We start from the raw sequence: 20042 nt of genomic DNA, 5'->3' as shown, positions 1-20042 counted from the left end.
AAAGAAAAAATACATTATGTCTTTTATATCAGGTTTATAATTGATTTGGTAATTAGCAATAAACTATTAAAGTAATGATATACCTTTACATATGAGGGCTTTTTCCTGGCTAAACTGTTGTAATCATTGGCAAAAGAAAATGAAATTGATTTTAAAACAATATGATATTTACCAACCAGTTAAAGAGTTGTGAAGTGATGACATCATCAACGCATGTAATTTGCACATACAGGTATGTACTTGTAACTAATGTGACTGTCGTTTGATAATGTGTATAGATTCCATGACTTTGAACTTCTGCAATTCTGTTTGTTTGATATTACTTGTGTTTACGCCAATCAACTTCAAAATGCGTCAATATCTTATGTAGATGTGGCGTGCTGCTTCTGATTCGGCTTAAATTCACACTGAGCTTGACAGACTATTATTCTCACTGCAACTATCATTCTCACTGTTCTGTGTCTTTCTATCTGCATTTTTCTCTCACTTCTGTAAATAGAAAGGGAATGCATACAATGCAGTCATGGCAGAATACAGAAAGATCAAAAGGGAGAAACCTGAGGAGCTGCTTCCCCAAGTGAGATTTGTTTTGTGGATAAGTCCACATGTCTTATTCTTTTGTAGTATTTTTATGCCTCCGCCAACGAAGTGGCCGGAGGCATTATGTTTTCGGGTCGTCCGTCCGTCCTTACGTACGTCCCGTTTTGTTTTTGTCGATATCTCAAGAACCGTGTGGTGGTTTTACATCAAACTTGGTATGAGGGTATATCCTGGGGGGATAATACTTTGTTTGGATTTTAGGGTCATGGGGTCAAAGGTCAAAGGTCACAGGTTATTTTGTGAAAAAAAAGGTTGAAAATTCATGTTTTTCTCCATATCTCGCAAATGGTTCACGGTATTTTCATGGAACTTAGTATATATGCTTGTTCCAATGGGCAGTGATTATCTAGGGAAGTTGGGGGTCATGGTTCAAAGGTCAGGGGGTCAAAGGTCAAGGTCAACTCCTCAAAATATCACTATTTTCCTTATATTTATGCCATGCCTGAAGTTTTTTTTTTTTTTTTGACTTGATGTATACATGTATTACCCAATATATATTCTGTGGGAAGTTTCTTGCCAAAAGGTCAAAGGTCAAGTGAAAGTGCTGAATTGCACTTTTTCCTCCATATCTCAAAAGTAACTTAAGGTATCATCATGAAACTTACATATTTATGCATGTTCAACCTAACAGTGATTCTCTTTGGAACTGTGAGGTCAAAGGTCAAAGGCCAGGTTTAGATAATGCTATTTTCCCATTTGATACTGAAATTATACTTTTTCTCAATACCTTGAAAATTACTCAATGCATAAACTTATAAAAGGGTCAAAAGTCAAGTAAAAATCATCAGTTCCCCAAATACCTGCACTCTGACATTTTAATCATTCATCCAATTGCACCTAGTTCTAGGAAAGTGAACATTCAGCACATTTGTGTCAAACCTGTCATTTTAATACTTTGCCAATTGTGTGAAACTGTCATCACACATTGTCAAGACATTGTACTATAGACCTATCAGGAGAACCATGCATTATGGCGGAGGCGTATCAGTCGCCGTAGCGATATGTCTAGTTTTTCTGTGCCATGATGTATACCTCCTCTTTCAAAGTATGACACGACTGTCAAAACGAAAGGGAAGTGATCATAATTTCAAACGGAATCATATCAGACTAGTTTCGGAGTGAGATTTGTTGGAAGTTAAAGGACAAGTTCACCTTCATAAACATAAGGATTGAGAGGATGTAGCAATATTAGAAGAACACATCATTGAAAGTTTGAGGAAAATCGGACAATCCGTTCAAAAGTTATGAATTTTTGAAGTTTTTGTGCAGTAACCGCTGGATGAGAAGACTACTGCAGTGTATGAATAACTTAGATGTCACATGCGTACAACAATACAAGGAAAATATAAAGAGAATTTCACAAAATTTCATCTTTTGAAAAAAGTACACATTCCCCTGACTCGTTACCGACATATGTTATGGGTAATATTATTCCCTGTGCCTTTAGAAAGAGGCAAGTCAAGTGCTCTTTTTATTATGCGAAAAAAGTGAAAATATGTTGAATTTTCTTTACATTTTCTTTATACTGTTGTACGCATATGACTCACAAGCTGTAGTAGTCTCCTCATCCAGCGGTTCCAACACAAAAATTTTAAAAATTCATAACTTTTGCATCGATTGTCCAATTTTCCTCAAACTTTCACTGATGTGTTCTACTAATATTGTTGCATTCTCTCAATCCTTATGTTTATGAAGGTGAACTTGTCATTTAAGAATTCATCTTAGTGTTTTATAAGTTTTGCTATCTTTTTTAGTGTGTTTCTTTGCATAATTGTTAAGAACGGGCACATTTCTACAGAACAATGACAATTCAAGTTGATGCGAGATTAATTATACGAGGTGATGCATGGTGATACGGGTTAACGCCTAATTTTTTTTCCTCGGTGGAAACGTAATGGGGTAGTGGGTGATGCAAGGTGATCCATTGTCCACGTTTTTATGTTTTTGATACGAGGTGATGCTAGGTTCGATTTTCAGTAGAAACAGAGCAGTGCCGGAAGTCTCAAATTCTTATTGGTTGATTCTTCACAGAAGTGTGCTCATGATCTTCTCTGTGACATTCTATTCCACAATTTTTGTCTTTTCTGGTCCACCGCATTTTGCAAGTTCTCTTGCGTTACCCTGCACCACCCTGCATCACTGCAGATTTTATAGCTCAGTAGATATGTGACCTGCTACAACAAAAGTATCCTAAAGTCACTGACGGGTGAGCCGAGAAAATCAAGTTTGAAGTCAGATCATCAAAATCCATCAAAACGTTCAGATTTCTGTTTTTGACATAATTTGTAGTCTAATGTATCCGCTATCATCTGCCGAAATTTCAAAGCTATATGATCACAGGAAAGGTAAGAAAAAAAGCGTTTTTCTGGGCCATGATTTTTTGACTTTCAACGGAACAAAAATGTGTCCGAAGATTTGGATTGAGCGCCGCAGCTAGACTCTGCCCTAGCAATGAGGAAGGGATCTCACTGATTATTGCGTGGCGCTAAGCTTGAATGAATATCACGGAGGTTGCTAGGAGCGTACATCCTATTGTCAAATAGTGAAAACTGTCTTGCTTCCCCTTGATCATGACAGCATCGGAAGGAAAACTTTGAAGGCGGTTTTCTCGAAATGCTAATTTCTTAAACCACTCGACATGTGGTAATAAAATCATCAATATCTCCACAACTGAGTACTTTTAAAGAGTCATGTTATATATGACATTAAAGTGGGAGAGTAAGGGAATAATGTCATGTCATTTTCAGAAAATTGTCTTTCCCCAACTTTTGGATCCTTTTGTCGCAGCGGGTCATATGTGACCTTGCACCTCAAAACGAACATAAAGTCGCACACACTGAGTTTGCGTGAGGACTGAAAATAAGTGAAATGGGTCAACCTAGCCGAACTTGACTTTTTCATATTTTCTGAAAGAGCGGGTCTTCTTTTACATTATGCTAAAATTTGGTATCATAAAACAGGCGGGAAAGTGTGTTTTTTTAGCAGTTTATCTCGAACATTTTTGGTAGAATAGTGTAATTAGGTGTGTCTAAAGAATCCCTTTTTCATTTCTGAAAAACCTTGTCCACACTCTTCACTTTCAACTCTAATAACTTTTGAAAGGATAGTACTACTGCTTTGAAAACTGGCATTATTTATGGACAGAATGTGTTAATGAGGCATGCTTAATTTCAGTTTAATCTGATAATCCCTTCATTGTTGTTACTCTGGTGGTTTACTTCCTGTTTTTTGTCCCATTCATCGCACAGCCAGCACGGTTTGGTAAATGCTTGAATAGACACTGTACTTCAGAGCCTCTTTTCTCAGTTCACACTTTTCCCGAGTTTGTGCTTTCTTTCCAATATTTAGATAGGTTAGGAGAGTCCATTTGATTTGAGTTATACATCATTTCAAAGCTTAAAGTCTGCTCTTTCAGAATATGGTCTTAACTAAAAATTCATGTCTGGCGACTTTTTGTTTGTTTTGAGGTGCAGGGTCACATATATAGTTTGATACAGTTGTAGTAACATATGAGGTGATTGCAACTTACAAAAATTTAGGGTGATGGGAGATATTAATTACTGTAAAAGTGGTTTCTTTCGCGTACAGAAACTTTCGCGGTTTCCATCAGTGTGGACTTTTTCGCGTGTGTTTAAATTGGTGGTCGGTAATGATAGCGTTGTACAAATTAGCGACGAGTTCAAAAAATTTTCGCGTGATGTTAAATTTGCGGTTCAACCTCAAAGCGCGAAAAGCGCAAAAATAAAACCACCGCGAAAGAAACCACTTTTACAGTATGAGGTGTCCAGTACAAACATGCACCTTACGGCTGGTAATTAAATCTTTGATTATGTACAGTTCTTGATTGCTGGCTGTAGGAAGGATAAACACACACATTCATTCACTCATAAAGCACTTTCTAAAAGTATAGGCACAAGTTAAAGGGATCGTATAGTTTTTGGTTGAGACCTAATTTCAGGTTTCTAACATTTTTTGTCCCCGCCGAACGAGTTCGAGCAGGGGACTATGAAATGGGCTCCGTACGTGTGTGTGTCTGTGTGTCCGTCCGTCCGTCCGTCCGTCCGTCCGTTTTGCTTTATGTGATGGCACTAGGTGAGGGCTTCAAAACTTCTACACAGAATTTTGACCTTTGTCTTCTTTGACCTTTGACCTTGATTTTTTACCTATATTGTACATTGGCTACAAAATGCTACTCCTTCGCCATTTCTAACCCGATTTCGATTCCGTTTGCTTTATGTGATGGCACTAGGTGAGGGCTTCAAAACTTCTACACAGAATTTTGACCTTTGACTTCTTTGACCTTTGACCTTGATCATTTTACCTATATTGTACATTTTGCTACTAAATGCTACTTCCGGCGGGGACATATATTACGCACCGCGTAATTTCTACTTTTGCTTGTTTTGTGTGAGATAATGAGAAACCTCTTGTGAAATATGAAAGAGCATGAAATTCTATGAGGAATTCAACGTTTATTTGATGAGAATTGGTTTTGAAATGGCTGTGGTACTGTAAAACGAGGAATTTTCGCGTGCATTTTAATTTCGCGAATTTCCCAAACATTTACGCACGTCGCACTCTGAAATCCCACACATAAATACTGTATGTATAAGCGTATACGTAAGCCACATGTTATGCACAAGAAAGGCCGGCTGGCAGCCCGAACTAGAAGTTGTTTACAGGATTGACAACGCGTATAGTAGCGCGCGATGCACTTGTAACAACTTTACTGATTGAGCGTGCACTGCTAGTGTATTAAAACATTGTGACGTCAGTGACTTTACGCTTTTTTGCACGGCCACGGCCGTGCAATAGTAAGAAATCATGCACGCACACGTGACTCATTTCAGCGCTTCCAATTGGCTACATTCTTGAACCCATTTTATAAAGTCTTATAAAGGTTACATGGTTCACCGTGAAACCACCCACCACATTCAAAAGTTTCCTCTGTGTATGCAGTGGTAAAGTCTTATTATGCCTCTGCCAACGAAGTGGGCGGAGGCATTATGTTTTCGGGTCGTCCGTCCGTCCGTACGTCCGTCCATACGTACGTCTGTCCGTACGTACGTCCGTCCCGTTTTGTTTTTGTCGTTATCTCAAGAACCGTGTGGTGGTTTTACATCAAACTTGGTATGAGGGTATATCCTGGGGGGATAATACTTTGTTTGGATTTTAGGGTCACGGGGTCAAAGGTCAAAGGTCACAGGTTATTTTGTGAAAAAAAAGGTTGAAAATTCATGTTTTTCTCCATATCTCGCAAATGGTTCACGGTATCTTCATGGAACTTAGTATATATGCTTGTTCCAATGGGCAGTGATTATCTAGGGAAGTTGGGGGTCATGGTTCAAAGGTCAGGGGGTCAAAGGTCAAGGTCAACTCCTCAAAATATCACTACTTTCCTTACATTTATGCAATGCTTGAAGGTTTTTTTATGCCTCCGCCACGAAGTGTCGCCGGAGGCATTATGTTTTCGGGTTGTCCGTCCGTCCTTCCGTCCATCCATCCGTCCGTAATCAATTTTGTGGACAGCGTATCTAAAAAACTGTTGGAGGTATCCTAATGAAACTTGGCATATATATGTATGAGTGAGCGAAGTTGTGCCTATCAACTTTTGGGTGCACATGCTCAAGGTCAAAGGTCAAATGGTCAAGGTCAAATGCTCAGAATTATACTATTTCCCCTATATCTCTGCAATGCCTGGAGGTATTTTCTTGAAACTTGGTGTATACATGAACTACCAAATAAAGATTCCCCAGAGAGAGTTTTGGGTCATGAGGTCAAAGGTTAAGGGTCAAAGGTCAAGTGAAAATGTTAAAATTTCACTTTTTTCTCCATATCTCACAAATATTTCAAGGTATCTTCATGGAACTTAGTATATATATGCATGTACTGACTGGCAGTGATCAAATTAGGGGTCATGGGTCAAAGGTCAGGGGTCAAAGGTCGAGGTCCACTCATCAAAATGCCATTATTTCCCTCTTATCTATGCAATGCCAGCAGGATTTTTTCTTGAAACTTAGTGTATGCATTTATTACCCGATACAGATTCTCTGGGAAGTTTCTTGTCAAAAGGTCAAAGGTCAAGTGAAAGTGTTAAATTTCACATCTTCTTTAAACGTATAAAAGGGTCGAAAGTTGGGTACAATTCCCCAAATACCTGCACTCTTATTAGACAGTATAGCCATTCATCCAAATAAACCTAGTTAAAGGAAAGCGAACATTCAATGCATGTGTGACACACCTGTCATTTTAAAATTTTGCCATTTATGTGAAACTGTCATCACACATTGTCAAGGCATTGTGCTATAGGCCTATTCGGAGAACCATGCATTATGGCGGAGGCATACCAGTCGCCATAGCGACATTTCTAGTTTTTTTTTTTAACTTGATGTATACATGTATTACCCAATATATTCTGTGGGAAGTTCCTTGCCAAAAGGTCAAAGGTCAAAAGGTCAAGTGAAAGTGCTGAATTGCTCTTTTTCCTCCATATCTCAAAAGTAACTCAAGGTATCATCATGAAACGTACATATTTATGCATGTTCAACCTAACAGTGATTCTCTTTGGAACTGTGAGGTCAAAGGTCAAAGGCCAGGTTTAGATAATGCTATTTTCCCATTTGATACTGAAATTATACTTTTTCTCAATACCTTGAAAATTACTCAATGCATAAACTTATAAAAGGGTCAAAAGTCAAGTAAAAATCATCAGTTCCCCAAATACCTGCACTCTGACATTTTAATCATTCATCCAATTGCACCTAGTTCTAGGAAAGTGAACATTCAGCACATTTGTGTCAAACCTGTCATTTTAATATTTTGCCAATTGTGTGAAACTGTCATCACACATTGTCAAGACATTGTACTATAGACCTATCAGGAGAACCATGCATTATGGCAGAGGCATATCAGTCGCCGTAGCGATATATCTAGTACTAGATCTAGATTCATTTTCTTCTATGCATTTCTATGCTTTTTCCATTTTTTTTTTTCTTTTCAGGTAGTTGGGTTGACAGCCTCCCTAGGTGTGGGAAAGGCAAAGAGGCAGAAGGTGGCCGAGGAACACGTCCTGACATTGTGTGCAAACCTGGACGCGGAGGAAATATCTGTGGTTCGCAACTGTCAAGAACAACTGAATGCCCGCCACAACAAGCCACACGAGGGTTCGTATGGCGTCATGATAGCTAGCTAGTCACAGACAGAACTGACAAGTGCATGCGAGCAAAATCAGCAAATCCTTGTTTCATTGCACATGGATGCCAACAATAATGAAAACTTCAAAAGAGAAAGTGATTATTAGATGAATATATAGACGTAAGAGTCATATTAGGGGCAGTCTTTAATTGACTCAAGTGGATTCTAATGTAGACAACCTGTCACTTGAGATGGAGCCAAATGTCAAAGGTGAGACATCTGGTAGGATCATTTTTGATCAAGGATTGGCACTATATGACTAAAATTGATAAAGTATTCAATATTTGTTATATAGACTGAACAGTATTAGATATTTAATTCTGAGAAAAGTTTGAAACTTTCAAACGATTAGATATTTATTTTATCAGTGTGAAGTGATTCTAGCAGACCACAGATTGCCTCGCACTATTGTATATAAGCTGTTATGTTCTTGTACAGATATTTTCGCAAATGAGATTTTCGAAAAAGATGTTGGTTTTGCGAATTGACACTGAGGCTACTGTAAAGTGAAGTATTTCCTTAGTGCAATGCAACATTTTTGTGTGTTGGTAGATTGCGTTCCAGCTGTGATTTGCAAAATTCATGAAAATTAAACCCTTGCGAAAATAACAGCTTATAAAGTAAATTTATATCAGAAGAATAATGCCCCCCCCCCCCTTGTCTTTTCTCTTTCTCACAGAGACGTTCAGTATTCGAGGGCGAAGTCACTCAGATCCATTCCAGTGCCTTATAGCCGGAATTATGGACTGCATTGAGAATGCAATCTTTCAGTCAGAAGGTCAGAATGTATTTCAGGGTCCCAAAGTACACACTGCAAAGTGTTTAGTAATTTAGTATTCCTAAATTATATACAATGATGTTTTCTGTCAAACAAGAAATTGTGAGCTATGATTCTCCTGTCACAAAGAAAAACAATAATAACAACAAAAGCCTTTGATATTAAGCGCCTAATGAATGTATTGTATTGTATTATATTGTATTTTATTTATATTGAAATGTATTGTATTATATTGTATTTTACTTGTATTGAAATGTATTGTATTGTATTGTATTGTATTGTATGTTGCCTCATGCAGCAGTGCTCTTTGCTTGAATGCATTGGGTATGGGGACCTTTGAAGATATGACTGGTATGACAGAATTTCAGATTTGCAAAAAAATACAGGCCAGAGCAGTTCAGCAATTAAAAAGGTAGCCACAGTTTATCAGGTTTAGATTTGACATTTCCAAAGGTAATTCCTGTGACCAAATTAGATTGTCCCTTCCATACTTATGCATTATATGTCAGGGCTTGATATTAGGGGTGGCCCGGGGCCACTAAGAATTGATGTCGAGCCACCAAATTCCAAAAGGGTTGTCTTTTGCTGGCTTAATCAGGCAGCTATAATTAAAGATTGAATTTCATATTATCTCCTTTGATTTTGGGCCACGATATTTCCTTCTTTGGCTGTCGACATTTCAATTTCAGAAATTTTAGTGGCCTGAATGGGCTGCCAGAGAATTAAGACTGTCAGTGTCGAGCCTGTTTTTATATTTGTTACTGACATATGTTAAGGGGGATGCTACTGTCCTGCCTTCTGAAAGAGAGAGGTCAAGTGCTCTTTAATTTTGTTATGCTGGAAAAGTGAAAATATGTTGATATTGACACAAAGTCGCCATAGACATGTGGGGCCACAATATAAATCCTCAGCTTGACTCATGTGCACAAGGATTCGTCGTCATTTTCATTCACAGATCACATGAGTCCTTTTGGCAGTGATGGCCTGAAAGCCAAACCTACTGAAATCCTTGCATGTCAACTGAAGTTACCGGCAAAACCAAGAAAGTAATTTTTAAAGCAAAGTTGGTGGGGGGGGGGGGGGGGGCATTCTTTCTTGCATAGGTTGCAGCAAGAGAAAATGTATTAATAGATATGATTGTATATTCTTCATGATCCCTGCATGGGCAAACTTTCGTCTTCCTTGCGTGTAAAGGTGGAAAGGAATTAGTGAAGAAAAGGGTCAACATGAAGGAGCTGTCTTCACACCAAGGCAGTCAACAATATGAGGGCAAAATCTCGAAGCTGATAGATTACATCAATGTGCACCTGGAAGAAAAACATGAACCAAGAAGTCTTCTAGACTGCGCCGAGTTCCTCAAGGTACAACGATCATGGGATCCTTCGCACAAATCATGACTTTGGCTTGCACATCGCGACATACAAAAATCATTTATTTTGTAATTAGATAGTGTATCACTTAGCATTAATTGCTTTAGATCTTAAAGGTAAAATGTCATTATATAAGCTGCGGTCACACTGGCACAAGATTGAGAAGTTTAAGATCTTGATTTTTTTGATCTTGATCTTTTGCCAGTGTGACTGATGGAAAACTGAAACTTCGCAATCTAAACTTGACGATCTTTTGCCAGTCTGACTGTGCCAAGAGTTTCCACATGACTGCAGCAAGAACAGTTGATTTTTGCTCTAAAATTGAGATGTATGCATTACGAATGTTTGAAATAATGTTGTGATAACACAATTTCAGTTGGGTAATGACATAAATGTGAGATATTACCCAGAAAGGTACACTGGAAGTATTGCAATCTCAGAGCATACCCAGTCGTGGTTGCTAAATGTTGTTTTATAATCGATTACATCGATTGCATAAAAGTGCTGTAAAAGTGGATATTTTCACGCGACTAATTTTTTGCGCTCGGCCCGGTTAGAAGAGATTCGTGTGTTTTTAGTTTCTGGTTGCGCGAAATGCGTGAAAATTTCAACACTGCGAAAATTTCCACTTTTACAGTATCCATCCATAGCCGTGTCCATCAATCACAGTATCAAGAGTAAATCTTATACAGCTTTTTAGCTTCATGTGATTTGATACTACTTCTAGGGCACAATTCAATCATCACATACTAGTAACATTCTATACCCCCAAATGAATGGAGACAGTGCTGCAGGAATAACAGTCAGTTACACTTTTATTATTTTACACTTTTTGATGTCAAAAGATTCTCCAAAACAGCTCCTTGTCATGGCATATTGTGTCAGCCAGACAAATTTCTGGGTAGAGCCTTTGGATATGTTGCAAGGAAAGTCCAAATGGTGGAAGATGAATTTTTAGCTTAAATCTGATCATCTTTTGAGCAAAGAAAAAAAAATATTGGTATTCCCGGGGCTCATGTTTATTAGCCCTGATCAGTTACCATAACATCCATATGTGACCGTGCATCACAAAACGAACAAAAAGTCACACACATTGATTTTGTGTGAGGACTGAAAATAGGTGAAATGGGTCAACACAGCCGATCCTGGCTTTTCCATATTTTCTGAAAGAGCAAGTCTTTTTCTACATTATACAAAAAATTGGGATCATGAAGTGGGGAGGAAAGTGTGTTTTTTAGCAGTTTATCACGAACATTTTTGGTGGATTAGTGTGATTAGGTGTGTCTTTAGAGTCCACTTTTCATTTCTTAAAAACCTTGTGCACACTCTTCACTTCCAACTCTAATAACTTTTGAAAGGATGATGCTACTGCTTTGAAAGTTGGCATTGATTATGGACATAATGTGTTAATAAGGCATGCTTAATTTCAATTTAATCTGATAATCCCTTCATTGTTGTCACTCCAGCAGTTTACATCCTGTTTTTTGTCCCATTCATCACACAGCCAGCAGGGCTTGGTGAAGATTAAGCGCTTGAATAGACACTGTACTTCAGAGCCTCTTTTCTCAGTTCGCACTTTTCCTGAGTGTGTGCTTTCCTTCCAATATTTCAGTAGGTTAGGAGAATCCATTTGATTTGAGTTATACATCATTTTAAAGCTTAGAGTCTGCTCTTTTAGAATATGCTCTTAACTAAAATTTCATGTCCGGCGACTTTCTGTTTGTTTTGTGGTGCAGGGTCATATATGATTAGATGATTGATCAGGCACCATAACATCCATATTGATAGATGGATTGGTTGATCGAAGAAAAAATGATAGACTGACAGACAGACAGACAGACAAACAAACAGACAGACAGACAGATGGATGAATATGGATATATGATTTACGGCAGCATTAAAGGGGACCTCCGGGTGATTTTCAGACTTTTACATCTGAACAACTATAAATCAGCTAAACTGAGTACAGAGTTTCAGAATTTATAGTGATTGGGATGAGGAATGAGAATGGTTTCAAAATTTCTAACAGATTGCAATGAACAAGGATGATGACATGGCAGCCTCACCATAAGAATGCATGAGTTGGGGCTCACGGAAGCAGAACAAAAGAAGAAGGCATGCATAGATTCTTCACAGGTGAACTTGTTGAGCAAGTGGTATTGTAAGGGAATTACACTTCTACATTTCTGAAATATGTGAGTCTCTGATGTCATCAACACTATTCAGTGTAATTTGTTTAAGATTTTCAGTTTATTGGTTTCTCTGCTCAAGGACCACATCAAATTCCACGAATCTATACATGGAGCTGTTGATTTATGTACTACAGTCAAACCTGCCTTAGCGGCCACCTCTCTATAGCGGCCACCTGTCTACAGCGGCCACTGAAAAATCCCCCCGAGAGAAAAGCCATGTTAAAGACCCTGTGTATAGCGGCCACCTGTCTAACGCGGCCAGCGGCCACAAATTTTGTTTCCCGCGGTAGATTTTAACCTGTCTATAGCGGCCAAAAACCCGATGGAGCCGTAGCCGAGCCGATAATTCAGCGTGTTTTTCTGCTTTTTAGCCGTGCCAGTCATTCCTGGGCAGCGTTCAGTGCTCGCTACCGCTGCATTCATCACTTATTCAGTCACAATAATGCACTAGTGTTAAGCTTTCTTCATGACTGTGCACATGCTACATGTATACTACTGTGCGACAATTTCATAGACACCGGCATTGTTCTATGCATGATACACACGTGTGCATACGTACACACATACATGTACATGTAGGCAATGCACACAAAGTTGGATCACCTGTCTATAGCGGCCACCTGTCTATAACGGCCACTTTTTCCGTATCCCTTGTGTGGCCGCTATAGACAGGTTTGACTGTACATGATATGAAATTATGAAAATCGTCCGGAATGCCCCTTTAATGTGTTTTCCTCAGAGTTTTGATCTTTTTATTCCTTCCCAGATTTACAATCAAAGCCTGTACATCAACAGAGATGCCCGGACATTGGACGCGGTGCATTGCGTGAAAGGTTACATCAGTGAATTGAAAGAAAGAAGTAAACATGCAGAAAACTCCAGCACACAGCAGAAACTCATCGCTTTGTTTGAAGGTAACTGGTCAACTTGAGTAGCATGCGATTACAATCATGATTTTAGCTTTTCCTGAAGGGCATTTGCACATATGACAGTTTTTTTTGTTCTCATCTTCATTCATGCAATGATCCAAACTTGATATACGTATTTCCTGCAGCATGGGGGCTTTAATCATTTTTTGTATAATCTTGCTGAGAGAAATATTTCTAAAGTTATGTTAGAATTCTACTGGTTTAGTATTAATTTATGTATAACAAGTGATGAGGAGTATCTGAATACCATATATTAACATTATGTTCTTTCTAATTGTAGTCCAGGCTAGGTCTTGCCTGCAATTCCGATGCTCAAATTTCTCAATCATTGCTTTCAACTATATGAGTACTTGTGCAAATGTGAATACATATACAGTGCAATTCTGAGTAGACATGTTGCATTAACATTTAAGTTCACACCACATAATGATCTAATGTACTTGTATGAGTACATGGCCCAAAGGTACCGCAATGTAGTTCTGAGTTTGTGTTTCTGCACTGCAATTCTCCAAGGATATGGCACAGTGAAAAATCAAGAAAGGAAATATTATAGTCCCTGAGACTATATATATATATAAAATCTACATGAATTCAAGGGGATTATGTTGTAGAAAAGCATAATTCTTTAATTTATGCCCATAATAATGATTTTCCATCTTTTATTGAAATCAAATGAACAAACAGCGAAGCAGGGAGACATGCAGGAAATCTGCGACGACCCCCAAAACCAGAATCCAGTCCTGAGGAAGCTGGAAGAAATCCTGGAGACAGAGTACCAAGGTGAGAACAACTCCACACAGGCGATCCTCTTCACCAACACTCGAGCCTCCACGTGGGCCCTCAAGTCGTGGATTGAGGAGACAGATTCACTGCAGAGATGCAACATCAGACCGGGAGTTCTGATTGGAGCTGGGCGGGAAGGAGGTGGGTGTACATCGTCCCTCAGTTTGCAGCTGCTTTGGCATGCAATATCTATCATCATGAAAGCCTATGATGAAGTCACTGAATATTGATTTGCTGATTTTGGTCATTATGTTTTCCAGTGCTAATATCGATCAAGTTATCCTAGGTTCTGTATGTCATTTGTCTCACATATGCTTCCAGATACCTGCTAGGGAAATGGTAATGAAATTTATCAACCAGATAAACATTCGTTGTTATGATTTTTGTGTATAGGGGGCTATGATATTTATATTACATTGGGTGGCTATGAATGGGATACCAGGGAATATTGTACGAGTTAGGGCCAAAATTGCACGAATCGAGGATGAGTGCAATATTGACCCTAATGAGTGCAATATTCCCTGGTATTCCATGAATTAATGTCATCTAATATAATTATTATCATCTATTTGTACAATCAAACAGAGCATCAAGCCTAAACTGCACAAAAATACCAGGCTTCTACTTGTCTTTGAAGTTGTGAAGCAAGCAACGAGCAAGATGTTTGCGCGCTTGTGAATTGTAACAAAATGATGTGCACTACTAACAAGCATTTGCGCACTTGGCAAGCCCTCGTGCGACAGATGAGACAGAATACGGTGTGATCTTGAACGCCCAGTAACAACGGTAGCCTATGGGGAATTAATAAGTTGGCCTATGCATTTCGTTCAATATGCTCTGATATTGAACGGTAAAAATTGAGCGGACAACAATACACGTTTTTAATGTGCCGCTAAAACGTCCTATATAGCTGATAATTCTGTATACAGCATATATTTAGCAAGCCTGATTTTTTGCGAATGGGGACTTCCCGAAAATTTCATAAGTGTTTGAATTCATGATCATGGAATGGACAGTGATGAACAGAGAAATGTTTGCGTGCACGTTAGGTTCTTGTCAGGATCAGACTAAATATTTTCGCGCATGGCAAAATTTGCGAATATCACCGGACTTGCGAAATTCACGAAAATTAAACATTTATTTGTATATGGGATATACGGTAGCCAAGGAGATAGATTTTGTAGGACTAGTGATGGTTTGTGAAGGATTTATGTTCCTCCTTGTGGGAGTGCTGTGGTGCAGTGGTTGAGGTCTGGGCTCTGAACAAGGAGATAATGCATTCAAGTTTATTTAGTTCAAAATCATGGTGTGTACATTCGAGGACAAGATGTCAGACCCAAGATTTCTCTCCTGACCCAGATGCATCGTAAATGGAAACCTGGCAATACTGGGGTATTGATAATGGCATGGCACCACCCTCTGAGATAGCAGTGCACACTAAAGAGAACAGCTCTGTTTTTTGTTGTTTTTTTAAAGCCATATTTTTACCATGAGCTTGATGACTCTTAGCAGGACATTGTATTTTATGTAATCATGTTTATCGTTGCAACAGGGATGACACAGTCTGAGCAAGATGAACTCCTGAAGATGTTTCGGGATGAGCGGCACAACCTGGTCATCGCCACGTCCGTGGCGGAGGAAGGCCTTGACATCCAGATGTGCAACCTGGTCATCAGATACAACTATGTTCGGGATGACATTGGGAGGGTGCAGGCAAGAGGTGATCATCCAGGTTTATTTTTTCTCCCTCCTTTTTTCATTCTTGTCTTCTTTCACTTCTGGTGAATGCTTTTATGACAAAGTAGATCTTGCCCTGTTCAGAATTATTGTATTATCAACAGTGGAGTAAAAAGTACGCAAAATTCAGCCATGACAATTGGACATCATAAAAGTTATTCAAACTCCAGCTTGACGTTGTTGTGAATATGATATGAATGGTGACTTTTGCTTTTAAATGATATGCTTGTGTGTGTGTGTGTACAGTTTGTCCCCCCCCCCCCCCCCCAAATTTACAATTGGAAGTCAGATTGTAATTTTGGGGGGACATACTGTACAAGTGTGATGTGTGATCATAACTTTTCTGCTTCCATCAGATAGCCAGCATCATGGAATATATGAGAACATGTTTATATCTGTTTGAGTCAATGACGTCTCCAAAATCCCTTGGCAAAAGCCTTTGCCCCTTTTGTTTGAAAATTACTAAGTTTTTTTTTTACCCCCCCCCCCCTTTTATAACATTGTTGTTTCAATATGTGACCCTGCATCACAAAACTAACAAAAAGTCGCCAGACATGGATTTTTAGTTAAGGGCAGATTCTGAAAGAGCAGACTCTTAGCTTTAAATCCAAAGCTTTAAAATGACGTATAACTCAATTCAAATGGACTCCCCTAACCTACCTAAATACCGGAAAGAAAGCACACACTCTGGAAAAGTGTGAACTGAGAAAAGAGGCTCTGAAGTAGAGGGTCTATTCAAGCGCTTAATCAAAGGATTTCAAGAAATGAAAAGGGGCCTCTAGTACATACCTGATCATTCTGTACTCTCCCCCAAAAAGGGGTTGTAGAAAAACTGCTGAAAAAACACTTTCCCATTCGTGTTATGATCCAAAACTAAAGAATAATGTAGAAGAAAGATAGTTCTTTCAGAAAATATGAAAAACTCAAGATTGACATAGTTTACCCATCTCACCTGTTTTGAGTCCTCACGTAAAATCAAGGGGTGCGACTTTTTGTTTGTTTTGTGGTGCATGGTCACATACTATGTTTGAATGTTTACTTCCAAGATTTTATATTTCGTGAAGGACTTACATGTAATCCTTCTTGGACCTTAATCCAAAGTTTTTGAAGCATAGAAGTGAGTGAACTCAATGGCAGTTTTGCAATTTTTGTTAACCTGTTTTCTCATTTCACACCCATGTAATGAGGTTGATGACCCCCCCCCCCCCCCCCACCTTATATAAAATAGTAAAAAAAAAATTTTAAAAACTGTCAGAAGTGGTCTTGATACTTTAAAATGATTAAAAATAGAGAGGACTTTGATATCATGTTTTAGGAATACATGTATGTGATAATACCCCCACTCCTTCTCCTATGGTCCCTTACATAGGTGTATGAATAGTAAATCCCCTTGTCTGTAAATTTCTTGAGTCTGTGTTTTTCAGTGCATTGACACTTGAAACTTCAAAGCCGTATTTCTCAAGAGTAACAATTAGCCTACAGGTTGGGGTTGGATAGCCTGTCAGCTATTACAGTTAGTAAGGAAAATGCAATTTTTATGAGTTACACATCATTTTGAACCTGGAATCTCTTTAAAATTGGACCTGACCTTGAAAATTTTAATACCTTGGTGACTTTACAAAATGTACATAGGTTATTGACTGAGGTTGGGTCACATAGATTATCCTCATTATGAGACTACCTAAGATGGATATGTGGCATGGCTTTGTAGTTTTTGTAATAGCCACCTGAAATGCTTAATTCTTCCATTACAGGCAGAAGCAGGGCCAAGGGAGGGAAATTTCTCCTCATCTTCAACAATCTGCTGCCCAACCTCGAAGAGAGAGAGCGAATGAACAAGATCAGGGAGCGGATGATGGTCAAGGCCACGGAGACTGTGTGCAATATGATCAAGAATGACCGAAAAGAATATGATAGGCATGTAAGTGTGAATATGATTATATGCACTCTATTGGGCTGCATCAAGTGATCCCACTTATTTGTGTCTGACAAGTTTCACCTTGATTATGAGAAGGAATAGCTTTGAGCTTTTGTATGATTATATTCTTACAGTATGCCCTTTTCCCTTTCAGCAGGGTGTAATGCTTAACCTGTTGAGGATGAACAGATTTTGCTTCATGTATATAAGACACATTTCCCTTAGACACCTAAAAACTAAAATTTTTAGAGTTAAAATGAACCAAAGTTGTAAAGTGTGTACCCACTTTCTATTGGCTGCCTTTTTTATCTGCCATGCCAAAAATATCCATAATCATCACAGAAAACTCCTGCACTTACATTATTGTACCCGAGATAAATACATTTCAGACCAAGAAGTGTGTAATATCTGAGGGAAGTGTATAAAGTGTGACATATGAATTTTGATTTGTTTCTTCAGATTCGTGAGCTTCAAAAGAAGGACTTCAACATGCAACAACTCCAAGAGGCGAGTGCATCATCTCAGAGGCGCCAGACGTCGTCCCGCAGGAGCAGTGACATGAAGTTCCTATGCAAATGCCGCCAGTTTGCCTGCTACACTGACGACATCAAGTGCATCAATGGCCAGCACCACATTGCCACGCCGCGGAATTTCTTCGACAACGCCCAGGCACACGACATTCCCAAATCAAGCCTGTACGACGACATCTATGTCACGCAAACGATAAACTGCAAGAGTTGCGGAAACTTGTGGGGCTACACGATGATCTACATGGGTCTCGAGTTGCCCCTCGTGTCCATCAAGAATTTCGTCACGGAGAACTCAGCTGGGGAGAGAGCTCACTTCAAGAAGTGGAAGGACTATCCATTTCCCGTCAAGGCCATGACCCACGAGGAACTCCTGAAAAGGTTTGCATCTCAGAGAGAGGATGACAAGTCCACTGAGGAAGATACAGAGGAGAAAGATCCCGAATAACTTGTACAGTAGTCTCCGCTTTAATTGGGTAGTATCTTATAGAGCATTTCATACCCGATTGGGGAGTACCTGTTTAAGTGGAGAGTACTGTACTGCACCTTGTACTGTATTATACTTTACCTATGATAGTAAGGTATGCTCTCTCTCGTAATGTTAGATGGGCTCTGAAAAATTTTCTCCTATTTCGTGTCATCGCAATTTAGCTTTATGGTGAGCAATCTTTTGCTCATGCTGCTCCCACACCGTTGAACACTGTTCCTTGTTATGTAAAGGAACCTTTCAGAGCATTAAAGTTCAAAGCGCTTCTCAAGACATTCTTTTGAAAAAAGTATTATAAATGAGTTTTGGTTCTGCAAACTGCAACATCTATGGTACATACAGTACATTTCCTTTTTCCATTTTCAACCCTCTCCCTTGAATAATTAAAGCGCATAGAGACACTTCGGTAGTGGTATGTGCTATATAGGCACTGTATCATAATTGAATTTCCCTAATCAGATATTGATGATTTAATTTTCTTTGATGAGGTGACTTGTAGTATTTGGATTATATATTCTGACTTATATATTGTTTTCATGTCGAATGAAAATGGAGGTGAACAAGAAAAATATCATTTACGTAAATGCACTGTTATGATTTTTCTTAAATTTGTTTGTTTTCACAGGAACTTTTTGCTGCCTTGTTTATTTTCCCTATACTAAGAGATATTTTAAAAAAGACATGGTGAAAAAGATTCATTGAGTCAATGGTAGACTTAATTGAGCAAGAAGAGAGAAAATCCCGATGCAAATGATAGCAAAACCAATGTCTAGTGACCACTGCCCTTTGCTATCACTACGAAGATGGGGTATTAAACCCGAAAGTATTTTGATATCGAATATTTCACTTTCAATTTCATTCATGTACTGTTTACTTTTCTTGACATTTGTTGACAAAAATCTGTGTGAGCAAGGTAATATCACTCTTTCATGATGAAATTTGAGTGCTTTTCTTTTTTTTTAGGCATTTCATCTTCTTGTTATATTATATCTATACATATACATATGTGTGTATATATATCTATATTATACATATAATATATATGTATATATATATATATATATATATATATATATATCTTGGAACTTTCCACGTGTTGGACTTCGAGTGTTGTAATTATAAGAAGAAAGAGTCTCAAATACGCCATGGATCCAACGAAAAGTTTTTTTTTTTTTTTTATTACAAAATTTTCAGCCTGCCTCAGGTCTTCGTCAGTGTAGTGTATACTAAGACAATGATAAGTTTTTGCAAAAACTAAAAAAAAACTAAAAAAAAAAAAAAAAAAAAAATATATATATATATATATATATATATATATATATAGTTATTTAGTTATTTATATATGTGAGGTTTGACTCTATATATGTTGTTTTTTGTTTCTTTGGTTTTGGTGGCCCCAAAACATAAAAGAAAAACATGCCATAATAAAATCATTAAAAAAAACTGTTAGCTAATGAAATACACAATGATAATCACGTGAAAATTGGCAGGTATGAAAGTGTTTCAATGACCAGGGAGGTTCTCTGC

The 20042-nt window shown here is 38.3% G+C and overlaps 1 protein-coding gene across 1 annotated transcript in view; it reads left to right on the top strand.

Moving 5' to 3' along the window:
• Positions 1-19280, top strand: part of LOC139723125 (ATP-dependent RNA helicase DHX58-like) — a 28610-nt gene extending 9330 nt beyond the window's left edge. Inside the window, exons 6-14 of the mRNA XM_071634392.1 lie at positions 500-577; positions 7601-7763; positions 8474-8572; positions 9767-9933; positions 12901-13048; positions 13748-13987; positions 15399-15566; positions 17338-17504; positions 17961-19280. Coding sequence (XP_071490493.1) covers positions 500-577; positions 7601-7763; positions 8474-8572; positions 9767-9933; positions 12901-13048; positions 13748-13987; positions 15399-15566; positions 17338-17504; positions 17961-18476 — 1746 coding nt within the window. The 3' untranslated portion in view covers positions 18477-19280. The remainder of the gene's footprint in view (positions 1-499; positions 578-7600; positions 7764-8473; positions 8573-9766; positions 9934-12900; positions 13049-13747; positions 13988-15398; positions 15567-17337; positions 17505-17960) is intronic.
• Positions 19281-20042: the final 762 nt, after the last annotated feature.

This window comes from Diadema antillarum, unplaced genomic scaffold, assembly GCF_040938485.1.
Source record: "Diadema antillarum isolate AM-2024a unplaced genomic scaffold, OU_Dant_1.0 scf00000181, whole genome shotgun sequence".
Lineage (NCBI taxonomy): Eukaryota > Metazoa > Echinodermata > Echinoidea > Diadematoida > Diadematidae > Diadema > Diadema antillarum.
This window is presented reverse-complemented; position numbering and strand designations above follow the sequence as displayed.